Source organism: Palaemon carinicauda, chromosome 2 (assembly GCF_036898095.1).
Source record: "Palaemon carinicauda isolate YSFRI2023 chromosome 2, ASM3689809v2, whole genome shotgun sequence".
In the NCBI taxonomy this organism is placed as follows: Eukaryota; Metazoa; Arthropoda; class Malacostraca; order Decapoda; family Palaemonidae; genus Palaemon; species Palaemon carinicauda.
The window spans coordinates 153,069,393-153,093,663 of NC_090726.1; the positions used below are offsets into that span (position 1 = coordinate 153,069,393).

The window sequence follows — 24,271 nt, forward strand, 5'->3', positions numbered from 1 at the left end:
TCTTTTCCCACAAAATCTGCTAGGACACATGAATTCTAGAGGAAAGCTTTACGATGAAATAAGGATAAGAGAATAAGACATATATGAGAGATAATGTCACTCCCTAGTAGAACATATGCAGTATTTTCATCTTGGTAAATTCTTGTTTAATGGATATTTTTACTCGAGTGAAAGCTATTGTTAGGTTTGTACCATGACACATTTAAGGGGATTCCCATATCTATAGTATAAAAAATTTAATAGTGTATGCATCTAAGCAATAATCTGATCTGTAGTATAAAGTATTAGGTAGTATTACATAGGATAACAGGATGTATTGTGTACAGATATAACTAATGTTGTGTTCATTAAAGCTCATCTGTATGCTAAATTTATTTGAGCTGTATTAATAATGGCACTTTATTTTTCAGTTAATAGAAGAATATGCAAAAGCATGTCCGGATACAAGGAAAGGGCCATTACTTGATGTATGGAGAATTGATCGTAAAGGAGAAAAGGACAGGTTAGTATTAAAGTAAGATGCCTTCATAAAATATTCACTTAATCAGTGCACTTAAATTTTTCCCATAAAAGATTATTTTTTTCACTTATTCTAGAAAGGATATGATCACCAAAGAATAATTTTATGGTTAAAATCTCATTTAGGATGACTATTTTGAAATCAAAACTTATATGTAGCAAACTTTAGAGGGTATAGACTACAGTAACTTTCTACCAATAACAAATTTGCTAATTGTACAAAATCAGTGCAATTCTAATAAGGTGATACGCTTTATGGGTGTCTCAATGTGAAGTGTAGAGTTAATTAATGGAATCATATTAATGAAACGGATTTTGAGCGAAGCGAAAAATCTATTTTTGGGTGAGATAGCCATGACGTCCTGATGGAAGGTTCCTTCGGTAGCTTCCTTGGGTATTTTTAACTACAAGCATATTCCCAGAGAATTAAACCACAGGTTATCACAGAATTCTAACTTCTGGTGCGAGTATCCTAAAGGTTTCCCTCTAAGATATCGTATATCAACAGGGGACGTATGTATTAACACGCCACATAGCTATCTGCACCCCATATAGAGTTAACACTTCGATATGGAAAGGTGGAGAATAACTGGGGAGCCGTTCCACAGTTACACTCATCCGTGGCTGCTTTTGGTACTCGAAACGTAAACAAACGGGCGCCATTGCTAAATGACGTAACGTCCGTCCTCATCCTGATGCCAGCTCCTTGCTAATCTCCATGATACAGCAGGACAGGGCGGGGCCTGAAAGGCTGGACTAGAATAGACGGGAGGGTCCATCAGGACGTCATGGCTATCTCACCCAAAAATAGATTTTTCGCTTCGCTCAAAATCCGTTTTTTGGGCTCAAGCCATGACGTCCTGATGGAAGAGTACCAGAGAATCAATGTATCGTGGAAAATTTCCCCTTTTGTAGAGTAAGTGCCAAGGGCTCCAAATAGAGGTATGTAATGTGACCTCGGTAGAGGTTCCGTGGGGATCCAGCTTCCTGCCCCCCTGGCAGAGAAGTCCCGGCGCATTATACCAAAATCCGAAGTGGTCATCGAAGGGCTACTCACCCTGCGGAGAGTTCGTGTAGGACTCGGAGACAAGACAGAATATTCTCAAGAGTAGACAAGTGATAATTAATCACTATATTCCATGGATTAGAGATCAATCTGGTCTCGAAGGCATGACGAAGGTAAGTATTCAAGTAGGAATATTACAAAGCATGGGTGAGTATATAATACAGACAATTTATATTATTCTTCTCATTCCAAAGGAAAGGGGTAAATGAAACTATGACAATCATGTATTTCATAATGGTAATAGGAGCGAAGAGAGACGCACAAGTAATAAAATAGACATTTTATTTCATAATTTGCAGGTTATAGTAATAATAATTGCAATAAAGGGTGTAAAGTTAATTTACAATAATAAAAATAATGTACATAGAAAATAGAAGACTTCAATCTTGAATCTGAAAGAAATTTCAAATTTAGAAAACACAAGTTCCAGAGGAACGTCAGTCTTTATCAAAGAAAAAACACATCATGCCCTAGGGCATGTGGCACTCATGTGAAGTCTATGACATTTCACCTTGATAAGAACAGCCTATTAGAAACACTAAGTGTCCATGAAATCACTATGTATCACACAAGGGTCAACACAGGCCCCCGTAGAGTTAAAGTCCCAAGTAACTCGCTGTTCTATGCAGAGTTAAACGGCAGGTTTCATAACACTACCTGCGGCTACCACGAAATGTTTAACTTCATGCACTTGCTTTGCGTAGTGCTTGAAGAAAACGCGCGACGATTTCCATCCTGTGAAGCTCTTGAGGCTTTCGAAATCCATACGCTGGAAGAAATTCAGAGAAGACGCGACTTTTCTAGGATCATGACCTGCGGGTGTACTGTCTGGATCCGCTCTGCGAATGAAGTAGGTGATTTTCGCTCTTAGTTGTTTCAGTGACAGGTCGCTACCCGATGTTTCTCCTTTGAAGAGTTGACCTCCACCGAAGTCTGAAGTTCTTCGAAGATAGACCTTGAGACTCTCCATTGGACATAGAGGGTAAGTTCTCCTGTATCTGCGAACAGGATATGACCTTCGTCTCTTGATAATGCCACTATTTCGCTGACCCGGGCTCCCGAGGCGAGAGCAAAAAGGAAGATAACTTTTTGAGTCAGGTCCTTGAGAGGGCACGAATCGTTGTCCAAGTTAGAGGCAAAATGGAGCACCTTGTCCAGGGACCAGGAGATAGGTTTTGGCGGAGGTGCTGGGCGTAGTCTAGCGCATGCCTTTGGCAGTTTATTGAAGATATCACTGGACAGATCAATCTGGAAGGCGTACAGTAGTGGTCTTGTCAAAGCCGATTTGCAGGTAGAAATCGTGTTGGCTGCTAAGCCTTGTCCATGAAGGTGAATGAAGAAGGACATGCAAAAATCAATGGTGATTTCCGTAGGATTTTTTGCTTTGACGAACGAGACCCACTTTCTCCAGGAAGATTCGTATTGCCGTCGTGTGGATTCGGTCTTGTATTCCTCGAGGAAGTCTAGACTTTTCTTCGAGATCCCAAACCTTTTCTTTGCAGCTAGGGAGAGAAAATCAGGAGATGAAGGTCCCTGACTTTCAGTGATGAAGCGAAGACAGTCGACTTCTGTACTTGCTGAGAGAGAACTGGGCCCGGGAGGGGGATCAGCGTGGGCTGCAGCTCCAGGACCAGGGGGTACCAATTGCTCCGGGGCCACTTGGGAGCCACTAGGGCCGCTGTCCCTTTGAAGGTTCTCAGTTTGGAGAGGACTTTCAGCAGAAGGTTGGGGGGAGGGAACAGGTATATCCTGGACCATCTGTTCCAATCCAGTGACATGGCATCCACTGCTTCTGCCTTGGGGTCCTCGTACGGGGCCACATAACGAGGAAGTTGATTGTTGTCGCTCATTGCGAAGAGATCGATCTGAAGTTCCGGGACTTGGCGAGAGATGAAGGAGAATGATCTTGCGTCTAGAGACCATTCCGACTCTATTAGGTTTGTCCGTGATAGAGCGTCCGCCTTCACGTTGCGGAATCCTTGTAGGTGAACTGCAGACAGGTGCCATTTCTTCTTTTCTGCCAGACGGAAGATCGGAAGAAGTACCTGATTTATCTTGGGCGATCTCGAGCCCTGACGATTGAGACATCTGACTACCACCGAGTTGTCCAGAGTCAGACGGATGTGGATCGAGGGAGGCGGAGAGTGTTTCTTCAGGGTGAGAAGGACCGCCATGGCCTCCAAGATGTTGATGTGAAACGTCTTGAATAGGGGAGACCATGTTCCCTGAACCTGTCGTTGGTGGGAGTGACCTCCCCAACCCTCCAGTGAAGCGTCCGTGTGGATGTTGAGCGATGGAGGCGGGTGTTGAAGAGGAATGGACCTTTTCAGGGCCTTTGCTTCCGACCACGGCTTTAAGAGTAACCGAAGTCTGTTTGGAAGCCGTCTCTTGAGGTCTCTTCGAGCGATGGATGCAGAACGTCTCCAGACTCCCGCAGCATCCTTTAGCTGTTCGCGAAGCACTGGGTTTGTCACAGAGGCGAACTGTAGAGAGCCTAGAACTTCTTCCTGCTGTCGTCTTGAGATCCGTTTGGATTTCAGCAGTTTTCTGACAGACCCTGCTATTTCCTTCCTTTTCTTCTGCGGGATGGAAAGGCGGTGTGACTGAAAATCCCAATGGATTCCCAACCATTGGAACTTCTGAGCTGGAGAGAGGCGAGATTTCTTGGCGTTTATCTTGAATCCCAGATGTTCTAGGAACTGGGTGACTTTGTTGCAGGATCGTACACAATCTTCGGGTGATGTCGCCCAGACCAGCCAGTCGTCTAGGTAAGCCATCACTTGGACGCCGCGAAGGCGGAGCTGTTGGATGATGGCGTCTGCCAGCTTGGTGAAGATCCGTGGGGCCACGTTGAGCCCAAAGGGCATGGCCCTGAAGGCGTAACTTTTCCTTTGGAGTCGAAATCTTAGGTAGGAGGAAGCGTGGTGGTTCATTGGAACGTGCCAGTAGGCATCCGCCAGGTCCATGGAGACCGTGTAGGCCCCTTGAGGCAGGAGGGTCCTTATTTGTTGAAGAGTCAGCATCTTGAACTTGTTGTTCGCAATGAACTTGTTGAGGGGGGATAAGTCTAGAATGACTCTGAGTTTGTCGGAGTCCTTCTTGGGGACGCAAAATAGTCTCCCTTGGAACCTGGTTGACTTTACCCTCCTGATCACCTTCTTGTTCAAGAGTTCCAGGACGTACTCTTCCAGGAGGGGGGTTGACTGTTGGAAGAATTGCTGGAAGGCTGGTGGTTGTTGTGTCCAGCTCCAGCCTAGTCCCTTCTTGACGATGCTGTGTGCCCAGGGATCGAAGGTCCAACAATCCTGGAATTGGCGGAGTCTTCCTCCCACCGGAAGCACTTCATTGCTTCTGGCTTTCCGAGGGTTTGCCACCTCGGCCGCTAGCTCCCCTTCCTCCTCTGCCTCTGGAGGGGCGGCGAGATGAATCTCTGCCGGAACCTCTGTTTGAGCCTCTACCTTTGGGACGAAAGGTAGTGGTGTGCTGCTCAAATGCAGGGGTGAAGACCGGTGACTGCGATACCACCGGTTGGGTGACCAGCTGAAAGGTCTGTTGTGGCTGAGCTGCCACTTGGGGAGTAGCGGAACCCGGAAACTGCCGTCTCTGTTGACGTTGCTGGGGTTTGGGCTTTTGAGGTTTCCTCTTAGGTTGAGGGCCATCGTTTTGAGAGGATTTCCTTTTCTTCGACATGCCCCACTTATGGAGAAGGTTCCTGATCTCCGTGGCGGCCTTGTCAGCGATCTCTTTCACCAAGGAGGATGGAAAGAGGTATTTACCCCAGATATTGGAGGAAATCAGCCTCCGGGGTTCGTGTTTCACCGTCGCGTTCGCGAACACGAATTCACGACAGGCTCTGCGAGCCCTAGTGAAGCTGTACTGGTCCTTCATTACCGTTACCAAATGCGTTTTGGCTAGGACCATGTAGAAGTCCGGGATTCTAGTGTCTCCGGCCATGACTTCAAGCTGTACCTGGAGGGACAGCGATGCGGCAAGCCTCTCCTTCGTATCTTGTTCCCTACGAAGGAGGTGATCATTGAGCTTTGGGAGGTCCTCATTAAACTGACGACCGGCAACGTCAGGCTCTAACTTCCCCCGTGCGCGGACAGAGTGTCGAAAGACAGAGTGTCGAAGGACAGAGCGTCGAAGGACAACGTGTTGAATGGACAAAATGTCGAACAGACAAAGTGTCGAACAGACAAAATGTCGAACAGACAATGTGTCGAAATTATAAAAATGATAAATGATAAAATATAAATGATAAAAAGAAAGAGGATACAGTATCCATTTAACTAACGACCTAATTAATCTTTAACTATATAATAATGTTTACATTGGTATATCCTTACATATAACTATATAACAATGATAAAATATAAATGATAAAAAGATAAAGAATACAGTATCCATTTAACTAACGACCTAATTAACCTTTAACTATATAATAATGTTTACATTGGTATATCCTTACATATAACTATATAACAATGTTTACAATGATATATCCTTACATATAATAATTCTTACATTGTTATATTCTAGAGAGAGATAATAAATCAGTGCACAAACGATGTTACAGTCTCCATAGTTGGAAAGCTTCCAAGAAAGGAATCTCTAGCTCGAACAATTAGGAGAGTTCGAAATTCAACTTTTAGCGGTGAAAACTTAACTGTAACAACGAGGGGAGACCCATTCTTATTATTTGATGAAAATTGCGTAAAAATATATTCAACAACACAGAATCTCAACACTTTGAGCTCCAATAGAAGATGGTTCTGTGACGGAACTTTCAAGTCGGCCCCTAATGGAAATCAACTATATACCATTCATGGTCTTATTGATCAAAACATGACTTTACCCTTAATGTACTGCATTACCGAAAACAAAGATGAGACTACTTAATCCATTATTTTTGAGTTTTTGTCTGCTAAGCAACTAAATCCTATTTCCATTACCGCTGATTTTGAACGCTCGGCCATCAACCAAATGAGAATTATTTTCCCGGAGTCCACAATCTATGAATGCTTCTTTCACTTCGGGCAGTCCCATTGCTTGACGTAAGCCTAAAATCAATAATCAAATCCAATCTATCTCTCTCTCTTTTTAACTTTTGTCCATTCTACACTTTGTCCATTCTACACTTTGTCCATTCTACACTTTGTCCATTCGACACTTTGTCCATTCTACACTTTGTCCATTCGACACTTTGTCCTTCGACGCTCTGTCCTTCGACACTCTGCCTTTCGACACTCTGTCCTAATACCAACTTCCCCACTGTGAATGTTGACTGGACATCTTTCCAGTGTCTATCATCAGGGGGAACAGTTAGGGAAAAGGGTCTGCACTCCTCCAGTACAGGGCAAGGTTTCCCTTCTTCCACTGCTTTCAATACCGCAGTGAAGGCCTTTTCTATAAAGGGGAAGGTCGCATTGTTCGGCGCAACAAAGGTTGGGTGCTTTTTGCTAAGCGCCGGCATCTTGGAATTGGTGAAGCCCCTACTCTCCACCGTATTGGCTAGCATAGCCTGGGCCTTCGTGAGATCGAACACAATTACCTCCTTCGGTTCGGTCTCTTCTTTAGAGGCGGGTTCGGACCTGAGCCGGACGTAACAGTCCGGATAAGCCTCGAAATTCGGGAAGAATTCCACTTCTTCCAACACGATCGAGCCGACCTTCCCACTGATGAAGATCTTGCCAGTGGTGATCGGCATACCTCCCTGGGTTAGTATCCGAGCAAGCAGGGAGGTCCTTAACCGAAATCCATTTCGGTTGTTTAAAACTTCCTAAGTTAACCCTGAATAGCTCGTGGGTCTCGCGAAGTTTTTTATCCATGAGGGCTTCAAGCATCTTGAAGACCTCCTGAGTGCCTGATGGGACAGGATCCGGGGTGGCCGAAGTCGAAGGAACGGATTCCTCGGTCGGTGTAGGAGTCGGTGCAGGGGTAGGAGTGGGAGCGACCTCATGCTCCGAATCAGGGTATTCCACCTGATCTTCCTCATAGTCGAGCTCCTCGCCCATGAGGTTCCTCTCTGTTCCTTCCGAAACTTCCGACATACGTTCTGCGTTGTCAGAATCTAGACGGCACTCATGCATGGACTGGGCCATGACAATATCAGGTTCCACCACTATCTGGACGGTGGGAATCTGATCACTGGGGACCACTGAGTCTTTTGATGCCTTCGGAAACAGCAAGGCCCTCAAATCTTCGGTGGCAAGATACGGTCCGGTGGCGTTCTTCTGGAAGCCACGCACCCACTTGCGTAGCTTCTCCCGAGCGTTGTCCCTTGCCTCCGCTGAAGGAGGATCATCGAACGCTTCGACCAGACGACTCTAGCAGACTGTACTGTGCTACGGGTCCCAGAATTTCAGGTCGCCTTTCTTGGCGGCGCAGGGGGCGTGGGTCCGACACGCCTTGTGCCTGTAGAAGTCCGGGCGTTTCACTCCGCAGAAGTCGCTTTCGCACTTCATATACCCTTCCTGTAAAAGAAAGAGATCATGAGTACATGGAAGGCATAAGAATGACTTACATTACTCTAAGATTAAGATTAAGTAATCAAAATTTTATTTAACATTAAATAATTCATAAGTATTATAATGTTTGAGGGTAGGGAGCGGGAAAGGAAGTAGATAGACATACTTGTGAATCCCGCCCAGTCGGTTACCGTAACCTTATCATTAGGCAATTTCTTTTGTGGCCGAAGGACACAAAACGGAAATCCATGTGGATAACCCGTGGTGGGTAGAAGCTAAGCCTCTAACAGAAATTGCCTGCGAGGTGTATCAGGGACTGAGACCACTCAGTTCCCTGGGGGTAGAAGGGTAATAGGAGACCCCGTATTAGATATAGGTTCCGGCAATCGGCCGTGCTAAGACACACAGAGTATGCTGGAATATTGTAATGTGCAAGAAGACAGCACAGCCACAATTTTAGATGGTAAGACAATACCTATATATAGAAGTGGCTAAGCCATCTGGCTGCAGTGTGAGGACTGTCGGCATGTTGTCGGCAGGTATGAGAAGGGGTGCATGTCCCTTGGCGTCTCCGGAGGGCGCCAGCAGGCCGACGGAACGACGGAGGCCGATCCAGCAGGGTGGAAGGCATCAAGACAGACACATTGAGTATCTAAGCATAATACCATCTTGGCGACAGCCGGCACAGCGGCGGGTCGCCGGCGGCTCCGGCAGCCGAAGGCTGACGGCTTGGTGAGCTTGGATCAGTTCATAAGATAACTAAGTATATGGCAGTATACCCAGACCGCCGGCAATCAATGCCGGCACGCCGGTGGCCGGCCCGAAGGTCGGCCAGCTGAAACTAGGGACATCGGCTGTATGCCGACGGAAGGCGGCAGCCCCCGGCACACGGAAGGCTGACGACTTAGAGGAGGGAGGGTATCTTATGAAAGAGTGTCACCAGAGTGTAAGGCGGTATCGCCGGCAGTAGAGGCGGCAAGGGACCGGCACCAGGATAGATGGAGAGAAAGGTAAGGAGTGATTGGAGGGGTAAGACCGCATACCCCTCCGGCATCCCTCCGGAGAGAGTGCACACATGACAGGAGTAGATACTCCTCGCATCCAATGGCAGGGGCCGGGTGCCAGGGGTAACCCAAGGGAGGGTTAGAGTACACTCAAGAGGGGGAACCCCCTGCTGGACAAACCGCTGCCAGTGGCTACCGTCATAGAACGCTATGAAGGGTATGTGTACCAGAGCGGCCAGCTCAGCAGGAGAGCAAGATAGCCCTATCACTTCACCCAAGGGAGGAGTTGTAGGACTAGGGACAGATGTGTATAGGCAAGCCTATGTATAGGCAAGCCTACACCAAAGGGATAGGTGGGGAGGGAGAAGAAGAGGGGTCTTTCATAGAGGAGGCTCTGTACAAGAACGGCCACCAAGGAAAGGGAGAACGCTCCCTAGCCTAGGATAGGTAACCAGAATGAGAATGGTGCAAGGGTACCGTCTCAAACTATAAAAGTACAGAACTAGCCCCCCCCCCAAAGCCTAACCTAGATAAGGAGTGTTAATTCCCAGGCTAGGTAGGCTGAAAGACACATCGCAAGTTGCAGGAAGGGATGAGTAACCCAACCGGAAGCAACTGAGGAAGGGCAGAGCCGTTCCTCTTTCTCGGTCGCAACCCTATTATTATTATTATTATTATTATTATTATTATTACTTACTAAGCTACAACCCTAGTTGGAAAAGCAGTATGCTATAAGCCCAGGGGCTCCAACAGGGAAAATAGCTCAGTGCGGAAAGAAAAAAAGGAAAATAAAATATTCTAAGAAGAATAACAACAATAAATATCTCCTATATAAACTACAAAAACTTTAACAAAAGAAGAGGAAGAGAAACAAGATAGGAGAGTGTGCTCGAGTGTACCCTCAAGCAAGAGAACTCTAACCCAAGACAGTGAAAGGCCATGGTACAGAGGCTATGGCACTACCCAAGACTAGAGAACAGTGGTTTGATTTTGGAGTGTCCTTCTCCTAGAAGAGCTGCTTACCATAGCTAAAGAGTCTCTTCTACCCTTACCAAGAGGAAAGTGGCACTGAACAATTACAGTGCAGTAACCCCTTGGGTGATGAAGAATTGTTTGGTAATCTGTGTTGTCAGGTGTATGAGGATAGAGGAGAATATGTAAAGAATATGCCAGACTATTCAGTGTGTATGTAGGCAAAGGGAAAATGAACCGTAACCAGAGAGGAGGATCCAATGTAGTACTGTCTGGCCAGTCAAAAGACCCCATAACTCTCTAGCAGTAGTATCTCAACGGGTGGCTGGTGCCCTGGCCAACCTACTACCTAGGGGGGGATCGTTCCCTTAGGATAGACAGAGAAGCGATAAATACTCTGATTGTGGACAAGATTCCCCTATATAGAAGGGGAAGCATGGCCACACAGAGGGAATGCCCGCAGGCAGGGGATTGAGGGAGCATATAGGGGTTCCTACATTTAGGTTAGGTTAGAAAGGAACGCAATCAAACCGATCCCCTATATGGTCCCTGAAGGCGAAAACACTTACATCACAGTTAACAGTATGATAAATAATGCCACAATCTTCATAACTTAACCTAGGATCACTGGAATATATCATGCATGAACACAAGTGCTAGGCTATCTAGCCTAGGGGCTAAGCTAGCGATCTAGTATGGGGTCGAACGGCGACCGAGTAGTAGAGCGTTAAAACACGATATACGTAGTTCCTAGCTATGAAGACTAAAAAACTAACAATATCAATTAGTTAAGAGGCCGGATAAAGCTGTTCTGGCTAGCTAAATAAGGCATGCAAAAGAACAGCGATGCCATAAAATGGCGCGTCCGGTAGCGGCACAGCTCTGCCACAAAACACAATATATTACGAAAAGTAGAAGTTACTTTACGGCTAGAGCTTATTTAAACAATACTGGGACCTGGTACTCAACTTTCCAGAAGAAGGCGAGGCTGAAGGTAAAGACATAACGGCGATGTAAGTCGATGAAAATCGCACAAGGGGAAATCCGTCTAGAGCAAGGCGCTACAAGCAGAAGGATGAGGACGGACGGGACGTCATTTAGCAATGGCGCCCGTTTGTTTACGTTTCGAGTACCAAAAGCAGCCACGGATGAGTGTAACTGTGGAACGGCTCCCCAGTTATTCTCCACCTTTCCATATTGAAGTGTTAACTCTATATGGGGTGCAGATAGCTATGTGGCGTGTTAATACATACGTCCCCTGTTGATATACGATATCTTAGAGGGAAACCTTTAGGATACTCACACCAGAAGTTAGAATTCTGTGATAACCTGGGGTTTAATTCTCTGGGAATATCCTTGTAGTTAGAAATACCCAAGGAAGCTACCGAAGGAACCTTCCATCAGGACGTCATGGCTTGAGCCCAAAAAAGTTATTTTTATAATCACCTGAGGTTTATATTGCTTTGTCGCCTGAAGCCAACTTCAGCAGTGACATTATTAAACAAATACTAAATATGTCGTGCATTTCCCTTCAAAAGGCTACTCCTCCAGCCCACCAAGGCAGCATCTAGTGACTAATGGCAGCTCGAGGTAAAGCTTTACCTTACCTAACTTGTCAGTTTCTAAGTTGAAACTAATGTCTTATTCTTTTGAATTCATTAGTCAGGGGGGAAGCAGGTGGGCATATTTATGAGCATCCAAAGAGTAAAAAAAAAGTAATATTTTATCAAAATTCTATATATTTCTATGAATCTCCCCTGATGTTCATATTGCTGTCTCCCACATTTTCATGGAGGTAGGCCATGAAGAAAAGAGATGGAAAATTTTGTATTAGAAATACTCATCTGTGATCGGGTGCTTCGGCATCAAACCCTCACAACTTCAATTATAATTTTATGCTCCAGATTATGTTGCTAAATACCTCTAAGAGTATTTAAATTTATCCATTAATAAAAGTAAAGGGACCTAACTTCTTGTAAACCATATCACCAGCTACTACTGAGGCACTGAAAGTCCAGTAATCTTGATAAGAGAACTAGGAACTTTATAATGTTATATATATATATATATATATATATATATATACATATATATATATATACATATATATATATATATATATATATATATATATATATATATATATATATATATATATATATACATACATACATACATACATACATACATACATACATACATACATACATACATATATATATATATATATATATATATATATATATATATATATATATACATACATACATACATACATACATATATATATATATATATATATATATATATATATATATATATATATATATATATACTGTATATATGTCATAATGCAAAATATGTGTTTTATACTGCGAGGTTAATGACCTTTTTAAGAGTACTATGACTGTCATAAATTGGCGGGCGCGATCACTGAACTCTGTTATACATGATGTGTATAAACTCTCATAAGGTGTTGTGTTGAGGCCCTATTGGTGACAGTATATTTCCATCACAGTGGAGAATTCCACAAATGCTAACAATTCAACATATTGATAGAGCAACATTGCGTCTTACTTGTCGAGGGTTAGTCAGTGCCACTCGAGCGAACATACGGGCAAGTGGGTACTCGTCTGAGAGTATCGAACTGTGTACAAGTGTATTCACAAACCTTTTCGTAATAAAGTGAAAAAAACCCATGTTCTGATGTCTCATTATCCATTGACATGGGACACACACACACACACACACACATATATATATATATATATATATATATATATATATATATTATATATATATATATATATATATATGTATGTATGCATGTATGTATGTCTAAACATATACCGTATATACAAGATCAAGGAAAACTATCAGAAAGGACCAAAATACCTAATAAAGAAAAGTTTGGAAATGGTCAAACCTCATGGAGATGAAATAGAATTAGCAGAACTATCCAAAACAATAAACAAACTAAAAACCCAAAATATTCGTATACAGATTGAGATCAAATTTGATGAAACACTAAAGAAAGGATGAAGGTTAAAATTGATGAAAACAACACTTGGAACAGGGTAGCAACAGATGTTTGCTTCAAATGATGAAAATGGAAATATCTGCAATGGAGATAGTGAGGAAAATTGGAGAGGATTTCTATACAGTGGTATACAAATAGTGATATAAGAAATAACTTTAACCACTTGAAATAATGAAACACCAGATGTAACCAAATGTAACGGTAAAAGTAAAGAAAGCATTAAAAGACATGAAAAGAGGCAAAGCAGCAAGAGAAGATGGCCTAACAATTGATATAATAATAGATGGAGAAGATTTCATAGTGGTAAAACTCTCTGACCTATACATCATATGTCTGCAAGAATGCTCTATACCCACAGCTTGGAAAAGCCTTATCATTATACTAATTCACAAAAAGGGAGAAACAAAAGACCTGAAAAATTTTCTCCCTATAAGTTTACTCAATATTTTTTTTTCCTTGTTTCCTTTTCTCACTTGGCTATTTTCCCTGTTGGAGCTCCTGGGCTTATAACATCCTGCTTTTCCAACTAGGGTTGTAGCTTAGCAATTAATAATAATAATAATAATAATAATAATAGACCAAATTGAAAGACAGCTAGACTTTAATCAACCAATATACCAGGCAGGCTTTAGGAGTGGGTCTTCAACAACTGACTATAACCATGTAATTAACCAGCTAATGAAGAAAATAAGAGAGTATGACAAACTATTATGTATGGCATTTATAGACTATGAGAAAGCTTTTGATTCTGTCAAAACTTCAGCAGTAATGAAAGCCCTTCAAAAGCAAGGAATTAAAGAATATTTTGTTTAGAACACTTGAAGCCATCTATACTGGATGTATAGATAGTAGGTATTAGGTTGGCCAGGTCACCACCACCCACCCGTTGAAATGCTACCACTAGAGGGTTATTGGGTCCATTGACAGGCCGAACATTGCTAGACTGGATCCCTTTTACTGGATATGGCTTATTTTGTCTTTTGCCTACACATTCACTGAATAGTCTGGCCTATTCTTTCCACATTCTCCTCTGTCTTCATACACCTGACAATACTGAGGTTACCAAACAATTTTTTTTTGCTCAAAGAGTTAACTACTGCAACGCAATTGTTCAGTGGCTACTTTCCTCTTGGTAAGGGTATAAGAGACTCTTTAGCAATGGTAAGCAGCTCTTCTAGTAGAAGGTTACTCCAAAAGCAAACCTTTGTTCTGTAGTCTTGGTTAATGCCATAGCCTCTGTACTATGACCTTCCACTGTCTTGGGTTAGAGTTTTCTTGCTTGAGAGTACACTCGGGCATGCTTTGCTAACTTATTTCTCTTCCTCTTGTTTTTTAAGTTCTTATAGTTTATATATGAAAGATCTAATACAATGTTAATATTTTAATATTTTATTTTGATTGTTTATTACTTCTCTTGTAGTTTGTTTCCTTGTTTACTTTCCTCATTGGGTTTTTTCCCCTTTTGGACCCCTTGGCCTTATAGCATCTTGCTTTTCAAGTAGAGTTATAGCTTAGCTTATAATGATAATGATAATATAGCAATCCTAAAACTTCATAAAGATAGTGAGAAAATTCTGATTGGGAAAGGAATTAGACAGGGAAACCCCATCTCTCCTAAATTATTCACAGCATGCCTAAAGGAAGTTTTTAAAAATTTAGATTTGAAAAATGTAAGAATTAATATTAATGGGGAATACATTAACATCTTAATATTTGCAGATGACGTAGTTGTACTTAGGGAATAATGGGAGGAATTACAATAGATGATAGAAAATTTGAATAGAGAAAGCAGAAATGTGGAACCTAAAATGAAAACGAGTGAAACTAAGATAACGTTCAATGAAAATGCAGAGACAACAAATAAGAGTTATGGCAAATCTCTAATGACTGTTAATGAATATACAGTGATACCTCTGGATACGAAAGTTTCTGCTTACGTAAAATTCAGGATACGAAAAGTGATTCGAAGATTTTTATGCCCCAGTATACGAATAAAATTTCAGGATACGAAAACCTTACGAGATCCCAAATCTTCGCCGAGAGTAAGTTTAAAAAGCGCGCGCCGCCAGACATTGGTTATCTCTCTACTCAGATGCTAGCTGACGCCATAAGATCCTGCTTTCCTATTGGTCGGCAACTATCCCAGCTTGCTTAAGCACGGGCGTTCATCTCTCTCTCTCTCTCTCTCTTTTCGTTCCGACCCCGGTATCGTTAACAGACATTGTGTGCTTTCGCTTGTTTGACGTAGTGTTAATATACAGTACATTCGTTATTAAACATTCGTTACTGTGCACTGTACTGTATTAGTGTTTACTATACATAGTACTGTATAAAACGTACGTAGTGTATTATATTACGTATTACTGTAGCCATGGGTCCCAAGAATGTTGACGAAGGAAAGAAGAAAAAGACGATGCTCTCGATGGAGACGAAACTTGAAATCGTAAAAAAATACGAGTCTGGCATGCGTTTAAGTGCGATCGCCAGGGAGTATGGCCGGAATCCATCTACGATAGGCACCATCCTGAAGCAGAAGGCGGCCATCAAAGCAGCGGCACCTTCTAAGGGCGTCACTATTTTCTCCAATAAGAGAACCCACGTGCATGACGAGATGGAGAGGCTGCTTCTTGTGTATATCAAAGACAAAGAGATCTCAGGAGACACCATCACTGAGACTACAATTTGCCAGAAGGCCTCCGCCATTTTCGGTGATCCCGTGCGTTCTCAGGCCGAAGAAGGGGCAGGAGAAGGAACATCCCAGCAGGAACCCCCAGAGTTCAAGGCTTCTCGGGGGTGGTTCGAGAAATTTAAGAAAAGGACTGGCATTCATTCAGTGGTACGGCATGGGGAGGCAGCCAGCTCGGACACGAAGGCAGCCAAAGCCTTTGTTAAAACGTTCGACGAGTTGACTGCAGGAAGGCTACAGTTCGCAGCAAGTTTTCAATTGCGACGAAACTGGACTTTTCTGGAAGAAAATGCCTCGTCGGACGTTCATCACGGCGGAGGAGAAGAGGCTACCCGGACATAAGCCTATGAAGGACAGGCTTACTCTTGCTTTTTGTGCAAACGCCAGTGGGGACTGCAAGATAAAGCCCCTGCTGGTGTACCATTCAGAAAATCCCCGAGCCTTCAAAGCCCACAAAGTCATCAAGGAGAACCTTCCCGTGATGTGGAGGGCGAATGCTAAAGCCTGGGTAACGAGGCAACTTTTCATTGATTGGGTGAATGTCTGCTTCGGTCCGACTGTCCGAAAATATTTGGAAGAAAACCGCCTCCCTATGAAATGTCTGCTGGTGTTGGACAATGCTCCAGCTCACCCTCCTGGCCTCGAGGAATATCTTCTGGCCGAGTATTCCTTCATAAAGGCCCTATATCTACCGCCTAACACCACCCCTCTCCTCCAGCCCATGGACCAGCAAGTTATTTCTAATTTTAAAAAATTGTACACGAAGCATCTCTTCCAGAGATGTTTCCAAGTCACAGAGAGTACAAACCTCACTCTGCGTGAATTCTGGAAAGATCACTTTAATATCGTGATATGCCTCAAACTCATCGATCTCGCTTGGCAGGAAGTTTTGAGGCATACCCTGAACTCATCTTGGAGGAAACTGTGGCCTGATGCTGTCTCTGCACAAGACTTCGAGGGGTTCAGGAAGCCTGGAGGCGAAGCCGAGATCGTTGACGATCCTGAACCCATTCAGCAGTCTAAGGTGGCTGACATCGTACATCTTGGTACGTCCATGGGGCTGGAAGCTAGCGCCAAGGATATAGATGAACTTATCGAGGAGCACCACGAGGAGTTGACGACGGACGACCTGAAGGAGTTGGAGACGATGCAAGTGAGTGTTGTTCAAGAGCAGTTCTCTAGCGGTGATGAGGAGGATGTTACACCTTTGAAAACGGCAGACATTAAGGAAATTCTCGCATGTTTCCATAAAATGGCAGACTACGTCAAAAAGGAACATCCAGAAAAAGTTTATACCAACCGTGCGCTTCAACACTTCAATGACGTTTGCCTAACGCATTTTAGAAATGTGTTGAAAAGTAGGCAGAAACAAGCTACAATGGATAGTTTCTTATTAAAGAGGCCAGTGGTATTAGTAGGCCAAGACGAAGGTGAAAGTGAAGAAAAGAAACAGAAAAGAGGAAGTGATGAAGAATTAGAAGGTGAAAGTAAAGAAAAGAAACAGAAAAAAGAAAGTGATGAAGAAGTAGAAGAGATTTAGAAAATATGAAAAACGTAGTTATAAAAAAGCAAAAAAAAAAAATTCAATTTTAAGTTTTATGTTACCGTTAAGTGTTAAAGTAATTTTTTCTTTCATTTTATAGTTTTCCATACGTAATGTTAAGTGTTAATTATTTCTGCCATTTTTTTATTTCGTAAAGTTTAAGTGTTAATGTGTTAAGTGTGTAAATTACTGTACGTAGTCTGTCACTTGTTACGTTTTCTGCCTTATGCCATCCTCCTCTGCCGCGACTTCGCTATCGGACATCGTCTCAATCAAAAGGTAAGTTTCAACTTTTTTGTTACACTAATTAACTGTAACCTTTTTTTCAGGGTATCAATCCTTAATTTAGGTGTACGTACAGGTAACAATACATCACAGATCCAAATGCTTTACATACAGTACCGTAACTTTTATACAGTAATAAAGAAAACGGACCATTTTCTTAGGGCTTGGGGGGATAACTAGGCTATAACTACATTATTGAATAATCTCGTAGTGGTTTCTGGAATGGATTAGGCTGTTTTTAACGGTTGGGTTAATTATTGAATGATAGAAATGGCTGCATTGCATGTTTATTACTACAGTTTAGCGTGTTTATGGAAGAAAAGGTGTCTTTTCGTAAGGCTTGGAACGGATTAGGCTATTTACATGTAAAACGCAACTCAGGATACGAAACCGTATCCTGAACGGATTACTTTCGTATCCTGAGGCATCACTGTATGTACTTAGGACAGAAAGTAAGTGTTTCCCTAAGACATGAGACTAAAATTAAAAGGTTAAGCATGGGATGGAGAGCATTTGATAAATAAAATGAGATTATGAAAAGTAAAATACCAATTTCTCTAAGAAGAAAAGTATTTAGATAAATGGTCCTACCAGTATTAACTTGTACATCGGAAACTTGGTCTTACTTAAGCCTTAGAGCAAAGGCTAGTTACAACTCAAGGAGCTATGGAAAGAATAATGATGGGAATAACAATAAGAAACAGAAAAATAACAACGTGGATACGAAAGCAAACTAATGTACAGTAGAGGATATTCTAACAACTTGTAAAAAAAAGAAATGGACATGGCTACTTACTTTACTTCCTTTGATGGCTGTTTTTCCGGTCCCATACAGCAGGAGAACACTACTTTCTACAGGACCTCTGCTTTTGTTTCACCTTGTTCGTTCAGAGTATTTATCGTTTCAGATCACGTATTGTTCATTTACTGTTAAATCTTCACTGTTGTATGATTTTTTAAAATAAGAAAGTCTTCAGATTCCTCTTGAAAGCCTTAATGTCTTCAATCATTTGAATGTTTCGTGGGAGCTTATATAGTCTCGGGGCTGCATATTTAAAGGCTCTAGAGCCTAAAGTAGACATATATCTAGGTTCCAACAGTTTGAAGCCATCTGTAACTATTTTCGTGTTGACACGATTTGTTGGCTGCGCAATATGTAGAAATTCTCTTAGGTATTTTGGACGACCGATTCTGATAACTTGGTGGATTATTGTACATATTTTAAATTCAATTCTCGCTTTAATCGGCAGCCAGTGTAAATCGATTAGTATAGGGGTGATCTTTTCTCTAGGTGGGACACCTTTTATCAGTCTTGCTCCTCTGTTTACTATGTTTTGTAATTTCTTAAGTTGCAATTTGGTAAATTGTAATAGAGTTGCAGTAGTTAATCCTGGTAATACACTGTTTATCACAAGTTTCTTTTCAGAATTTTTGTATTTATTTGGACATTAGAGACAGGTTACAGTCAAGAAATACACCTAGATCTCGAACTTTACTAGATATTGGAACCGAGTCATTATTTATGTTCTTTTGAATATCGCCCAAGTTTCTCACGGTGTATCTCTTACCCACCATCATGAATTCAGTTTTGTTCTCATTTAATTTTAGTTGTTTAAATGTCATCCATTCTCTAACATTATGAAGGATTTGGTTTAGAGTTTCAGTAGTGTCATGTATATTATTTATGGAGAAGTAAAATGGTGTGTCACCTGCAAATAGTTTGAACTCCACGCCATGCCTTTGTAGCATTTTCGATAGACCAATAGTATAGATGCAGAATAAGATTGGGACAAGTACACTCCCCTGGGGTACCCCTCTGTTTAAGGGTTCATATGATGAATAAGAGTTTCCAATTTGTACACAGTAATTTCTACCAACTAAGTAGTCTTTTAGGTATTCGAAGGCTTAATCTTCAACGCCGATGGACCGTACATCATTTAGTAGCAGTTCATGCACAACTGTATCAAAAGCAGCACTGAGATCGAGCAGTACAAGTATTAAGATACCTCAGTTATTTTCATCCATCATTTCTAGCATATCATTTAGAACAGAGCAGATGGCTGTCTCCGTAGAGTATAGTTTTCTGTAAGCACATTGATTGTCAGGCAAAGCTTCTATTACTTCTAAGTGACTGACTAGCTGTTCAAGAATTACATATTCAAGCACTTTTGAGCCAAAGGATAGATTTGAAATAGGTCTATATGAGCTTAATTCCTGGTAGTCCAGTGCATTTTTCAGAACTGGTGTGACTATAGCCATTTGCTCAGATTTAGGAGCCTAAAACTTTTCATCAATGCTTGCATTTGCTATTCTCATTATTATTTTGGCTTGACTAGAAAAGTCTCTCTCACCAATTACTTCAGATATTGGCATAGGATCAATCGCGCAGTTTGTTTTATTTTCTCTGTTGATTCTGGTGGTCATCTTGTGTTATGTTGTTAAATCGTATTAATTTTGTCTGTGTGCCTGGTGTATCATTAATCGGATGTTGATTATTTACAAATGACCTGGTTATATTTTCAATTTTTTTTTAAAGAATACTAGAAAATTATTTGTTAGTTCCTGGTCACTGTATCCATCAGGTAGCTTCGTTTCTTTTACATTTCCCATTATACCCTTCAGGAGATGATATAACTTATTTATGTCTGTTGCTGCTTCGAGGATCTTTCTCTTATAGTATTCACTTCTTTTCCTTCTTAGTAGGTAGTTATATTGACACGCAGCATTTTTGTATTCTACCCAAGTACTTTCAGTTTTTAGCCTATTCCACTTTCCTTCTTTATGTCTTTTTTCCCCTCTTTTTTTTTTTTTTACCTAAGTCTCTCCATCAAACCAAGGAGATTGGTCTTTTACAGTTATAGTCTTTTCCATCGGTGGCCACATGGTATCATATTCACTTTTACTCACTTTATTATAAGTGGTCGTAAGACAGTTAGCACACTTAGCTCATAACAGACATTGGTCATCATGATAACAGGGAATGTTGACAGCATCATTTATTTTCTTTTTAACTTCTTCAATAAATATAGTAGGAGAAAAATTTTATTTATGTCTAAAGTTTATTTTCTTTACGAATGCATGTTTCTTTAGAGGTAGACTAAACGTAATAAGTTTGTGTATTGGGGAAATAGTACATTTCTCTTCAACTTTTATATCAGATACAGTATTATTCATGTCATCACTTAGAACTAAGTCTAACATATGCCCAGTTAAAGTAGTTGTACAGTTGACATTATTCACTAGTCGATATGATTCTAGTAACTCACTAAATGCCGAAGCGTCAGGATTTGATGCGTCATCCATCCAAAAATTGAAGTCTCCACAGATAACCAATTCGTTTTTCTCCATGATAATCTTCTCAATGAGAGCACCGAATTCTTCAAAAAAGATACTAGTGTTTGTTCTAGGAGGTTTGTAGATTGTTACAAAGGATATTCTTCTGTTTTTGGGCGTAAATTTTATTTTTATATATTCAAAGCTTGTTACACTAATTCTTTTGAACGTTTTGAGAATTGAGTAACTTTTATGAAAAAGAGCCCGACACCCTCACCAGACCTCCTTTCTCTCTGTATTTGACAGAAGGCATGAGTGGGGGGCCGTCATTTCAGTGATCTTTGCCTTGTCCAAGTTATTTATCCATGTTTCAGATAATGCTAGCATATCCAAATATTTCTCGTTTATCAATTCTCGAATTTGAAGTCTTATTACCTATAGATTGTATATTTACATAGCCACAGTTTATGACATCCCTAGTAACCATGATCAGTATTTTCCACTAGTCTTTTCAATTCCAAGTCATAAGCTTTGCAGTCTGTAGAATTTATTGTGTGGTCACTTGGTTTGTTTAACTTTGTGCAGTTTATACACTTTGACACTTGTGAATTACACTCCCTGGTGGAGTGTCTCCCTGAACATTTCCTGCAGACTTTATCATCGTTCTTAGACTTGCAATCATTTCCAAGATGTCCATACCTCTGACAGTGGTAGCAGGTGAACACGTGGTACCTATCATGTATATTATAGATACCCCATCGTAACGAAACTTTTTCCCCATTATCATGAATAGCCCTCCGAACTTCAGGAATACATTTCAGCACATAGTGCGCCCCCCCCCACCCCCGAGGCATTTTTCTTCAGGACTACACTTATCTTCTCTATATTTTGGATTTGGTCCAGGCAGCGATTTCTTTGAATCAAAGCATTTACTGCATCATCTTCATCATTGTATACATTGCATATCATTATTTTTGGTTTTAGTTTTCCTATTTTTCACGTTTCAGTGTCAGCCACCAATGTCTGAATTTTGTTTGCCGCCTCTTCTCTGATCATATTTTTTGCAAAGTTTACAACATTTACATTCGTAGTTGACCTCGTGTTAAGTATAGGAATGTCTTTAAGTGCTTGTTCAACCTCACGTTTTCTTTCAGTAATTTTAGTTATATTAGTTGTTTTTATTATCAACAGATTTTTTTCCTTAACTTTGCAGCAAATGTCTGTTTCTCCGGTTTTGGTCTATCAATGTTTGAAGTGTTGCTTTAATTGATTCCATATTCATGGCAAGAATGTCAACTTTCTCAGTGAGGTCGGTGGTCAAGGCATATAATGAGAAAGACAGACAATACATGTGCATTAAAAATAACAGATTTGGTCCCTAGAGAGATTAAGAAAGTTTGCGGGTGTGGACTACCACAGAAAGACCATCAACAGACGCTAGTGGAAGGATATGTCTGAGGCCTTTGTTCTGCTGTGGACTAGTAACGGCTGATGATGATAATATAATGTGTGCAATGAAATTATATATTTCTTCCCGACAAACTAAACAAACTGTATACTGAACGTATGTTCATTGATATCTCAGAAACCATAATTTGACACCAAATTGATAAGCCATAAATCTCCCAAAAGAATGCGAGTCAAACCATGAAATTTAACCAAATATTGATGGGTACAACTTGAGCTGCAGGTGAAACTCTTCCCAAAGAAAGATTCTTGCAAAATTTCAGCGACGTAGTTGTACTTCTGAAATCTTTGACCGCAATTTTTTAACACAAAGATATAGCATTTGGAAAAAGAACAGTTTGACAACCTAATCCCACAATGCTAATTAGGAATATTACCTTTAATGTTTGCAGATTTGAAAAATAATACTTAGCAACCCTCACCTGCCCAAGCAAACGATTCCCTGATTTAGTCTTACTTCCTTTGCCAATGATAGAATTTTAGAATTTATGGTGAACCTTTTGTCTTGAAATTATTCTTAGCTCTTCTTATTTCCTACCGTATTCCATTCATTAAGGGTTCGGTTCCCTGATACTGCTTCTTCAGTGCCTTCTATCAAAGGCTTCCTCTTCCACTAACCTCTTCTCTCCAGAACCTCTTTCAATTTTTCTCGCCAGTTAACTCCAAAAACATATGTTTTGTACAATGTAGTATGGAGGGCTAAAACCTGTTGAATGGGAGCTACTAGTGTTGGTGAAAATGGCAAAAAAAAAAAGAACTGACTGATTGCAATAATAAAAGTCATAACACTTACGTAAGTTGTCTTGAAAATATATAGTATGCCCATTCTAAAGAGACTAGAGAGAAAGATATTGAAAAGCTGAGATGAACAAGCAGAATTTCAAAAAGGTAGAAGTTGTACTGACAAAATTTTCATTTTAAAGACATGTTGGACAGCAATGTGTAGAATATAGAAATCCACTTTAGATGGCATTTGTGGACTATGAAAAAGCCTTTATTAGTGTGCACTGTCCAATTTTGTGGAGTCCTGTATTATTATGGAGTGCAAAGTTAATGTTAGTGGAGTCATATAAAGTGAATTTCCAGTGAACAGTGGAGTACTCCAAGGGAATGTGTTGTCACTTATATTGTTTATCTTCCTCGTGGATTTTCTAAAACGTAGAACAGTTGGGGATGGCGGAGAATTATTGGACTGGATTGGTAACAGGAAATTGTCTGACCTAGAGTATGTTTATGATGCTGTCCTTATCAGCTAAACACCACAGGACTTGCAAAGTTTGCTAACCAGAATGCATGAAATATCACATAAGGTTGGGCTTAAGATGAATAGTAGAAAGACAGAGATGATGAGAACGGAATATTCAATGGAAGATGAAATATCATTGGAAGGAGAAAGGATTAATGAGGAGCTATGATTGATAACACAGGGTCTTTAGAATTGGATTCTAATGGAAGATTGAAAAAAGCAAATCAGACAAGGGCCAGGTTAAGAAAAATTTTGAAATAAAATCGCCTGAAATTATATATAAAAATCAGACGATATATCATTTTAGTGAAATCGGTGTCACTGTATGGACATGAGTCGTGGTATGACAATGAAACAATATCCAACAGATTTTGTAGATTTGAGATCAAAGCCCTCAGAAGAATATTGGTAGTTAAATGGCAGGACAGGATTAGAAATGAAACAATAAGAGTAATTACTCAAGTGTCATATGTGTATGATATCATGGTGAGGGGTAGGTGGAGGTGACTTGAGCATGCTCTTTGCACTCCCCAAGAGAGATTAGTTCACCTAACTTCCAACTGGGCTCCACTAGAAGAGTTGAAATCTATGAAGCGTAAAGGAGACGATGAATGGAGAACTAGTGATTTAAAAGCTCAAGATAGAGACGACTTACGAAATATAACAAAGGCCTTTTGCGTCAATAGGTGTAGGAGATGATGAC

At 41.1% G+C, this 24,271-nt stretch overlaps 1 protein-coding gene across 1 annotated transcript in view; it reads left to right on the forward strand.

Moving 5' to 3' along the window:
• LOC137620693 (protein mono-ADP-ribosyltransferase PARP3-like) overlaps window positions 1-24,271 on the forward strand; it is a 307,977-nt gene that overhangs the window by 237,389 nt on the left and 46,317 nt on the right. The window contains exon 8 of the mRNA XM_068351043.1: window positions 411-502. Within this exon, the coding sequence (XP_068207144.1) occupies window positions 411-502 (92 nt within the window). The remainder of the gene's footprint in view (window positions 1-410; window positions 503-24,271) is intronic.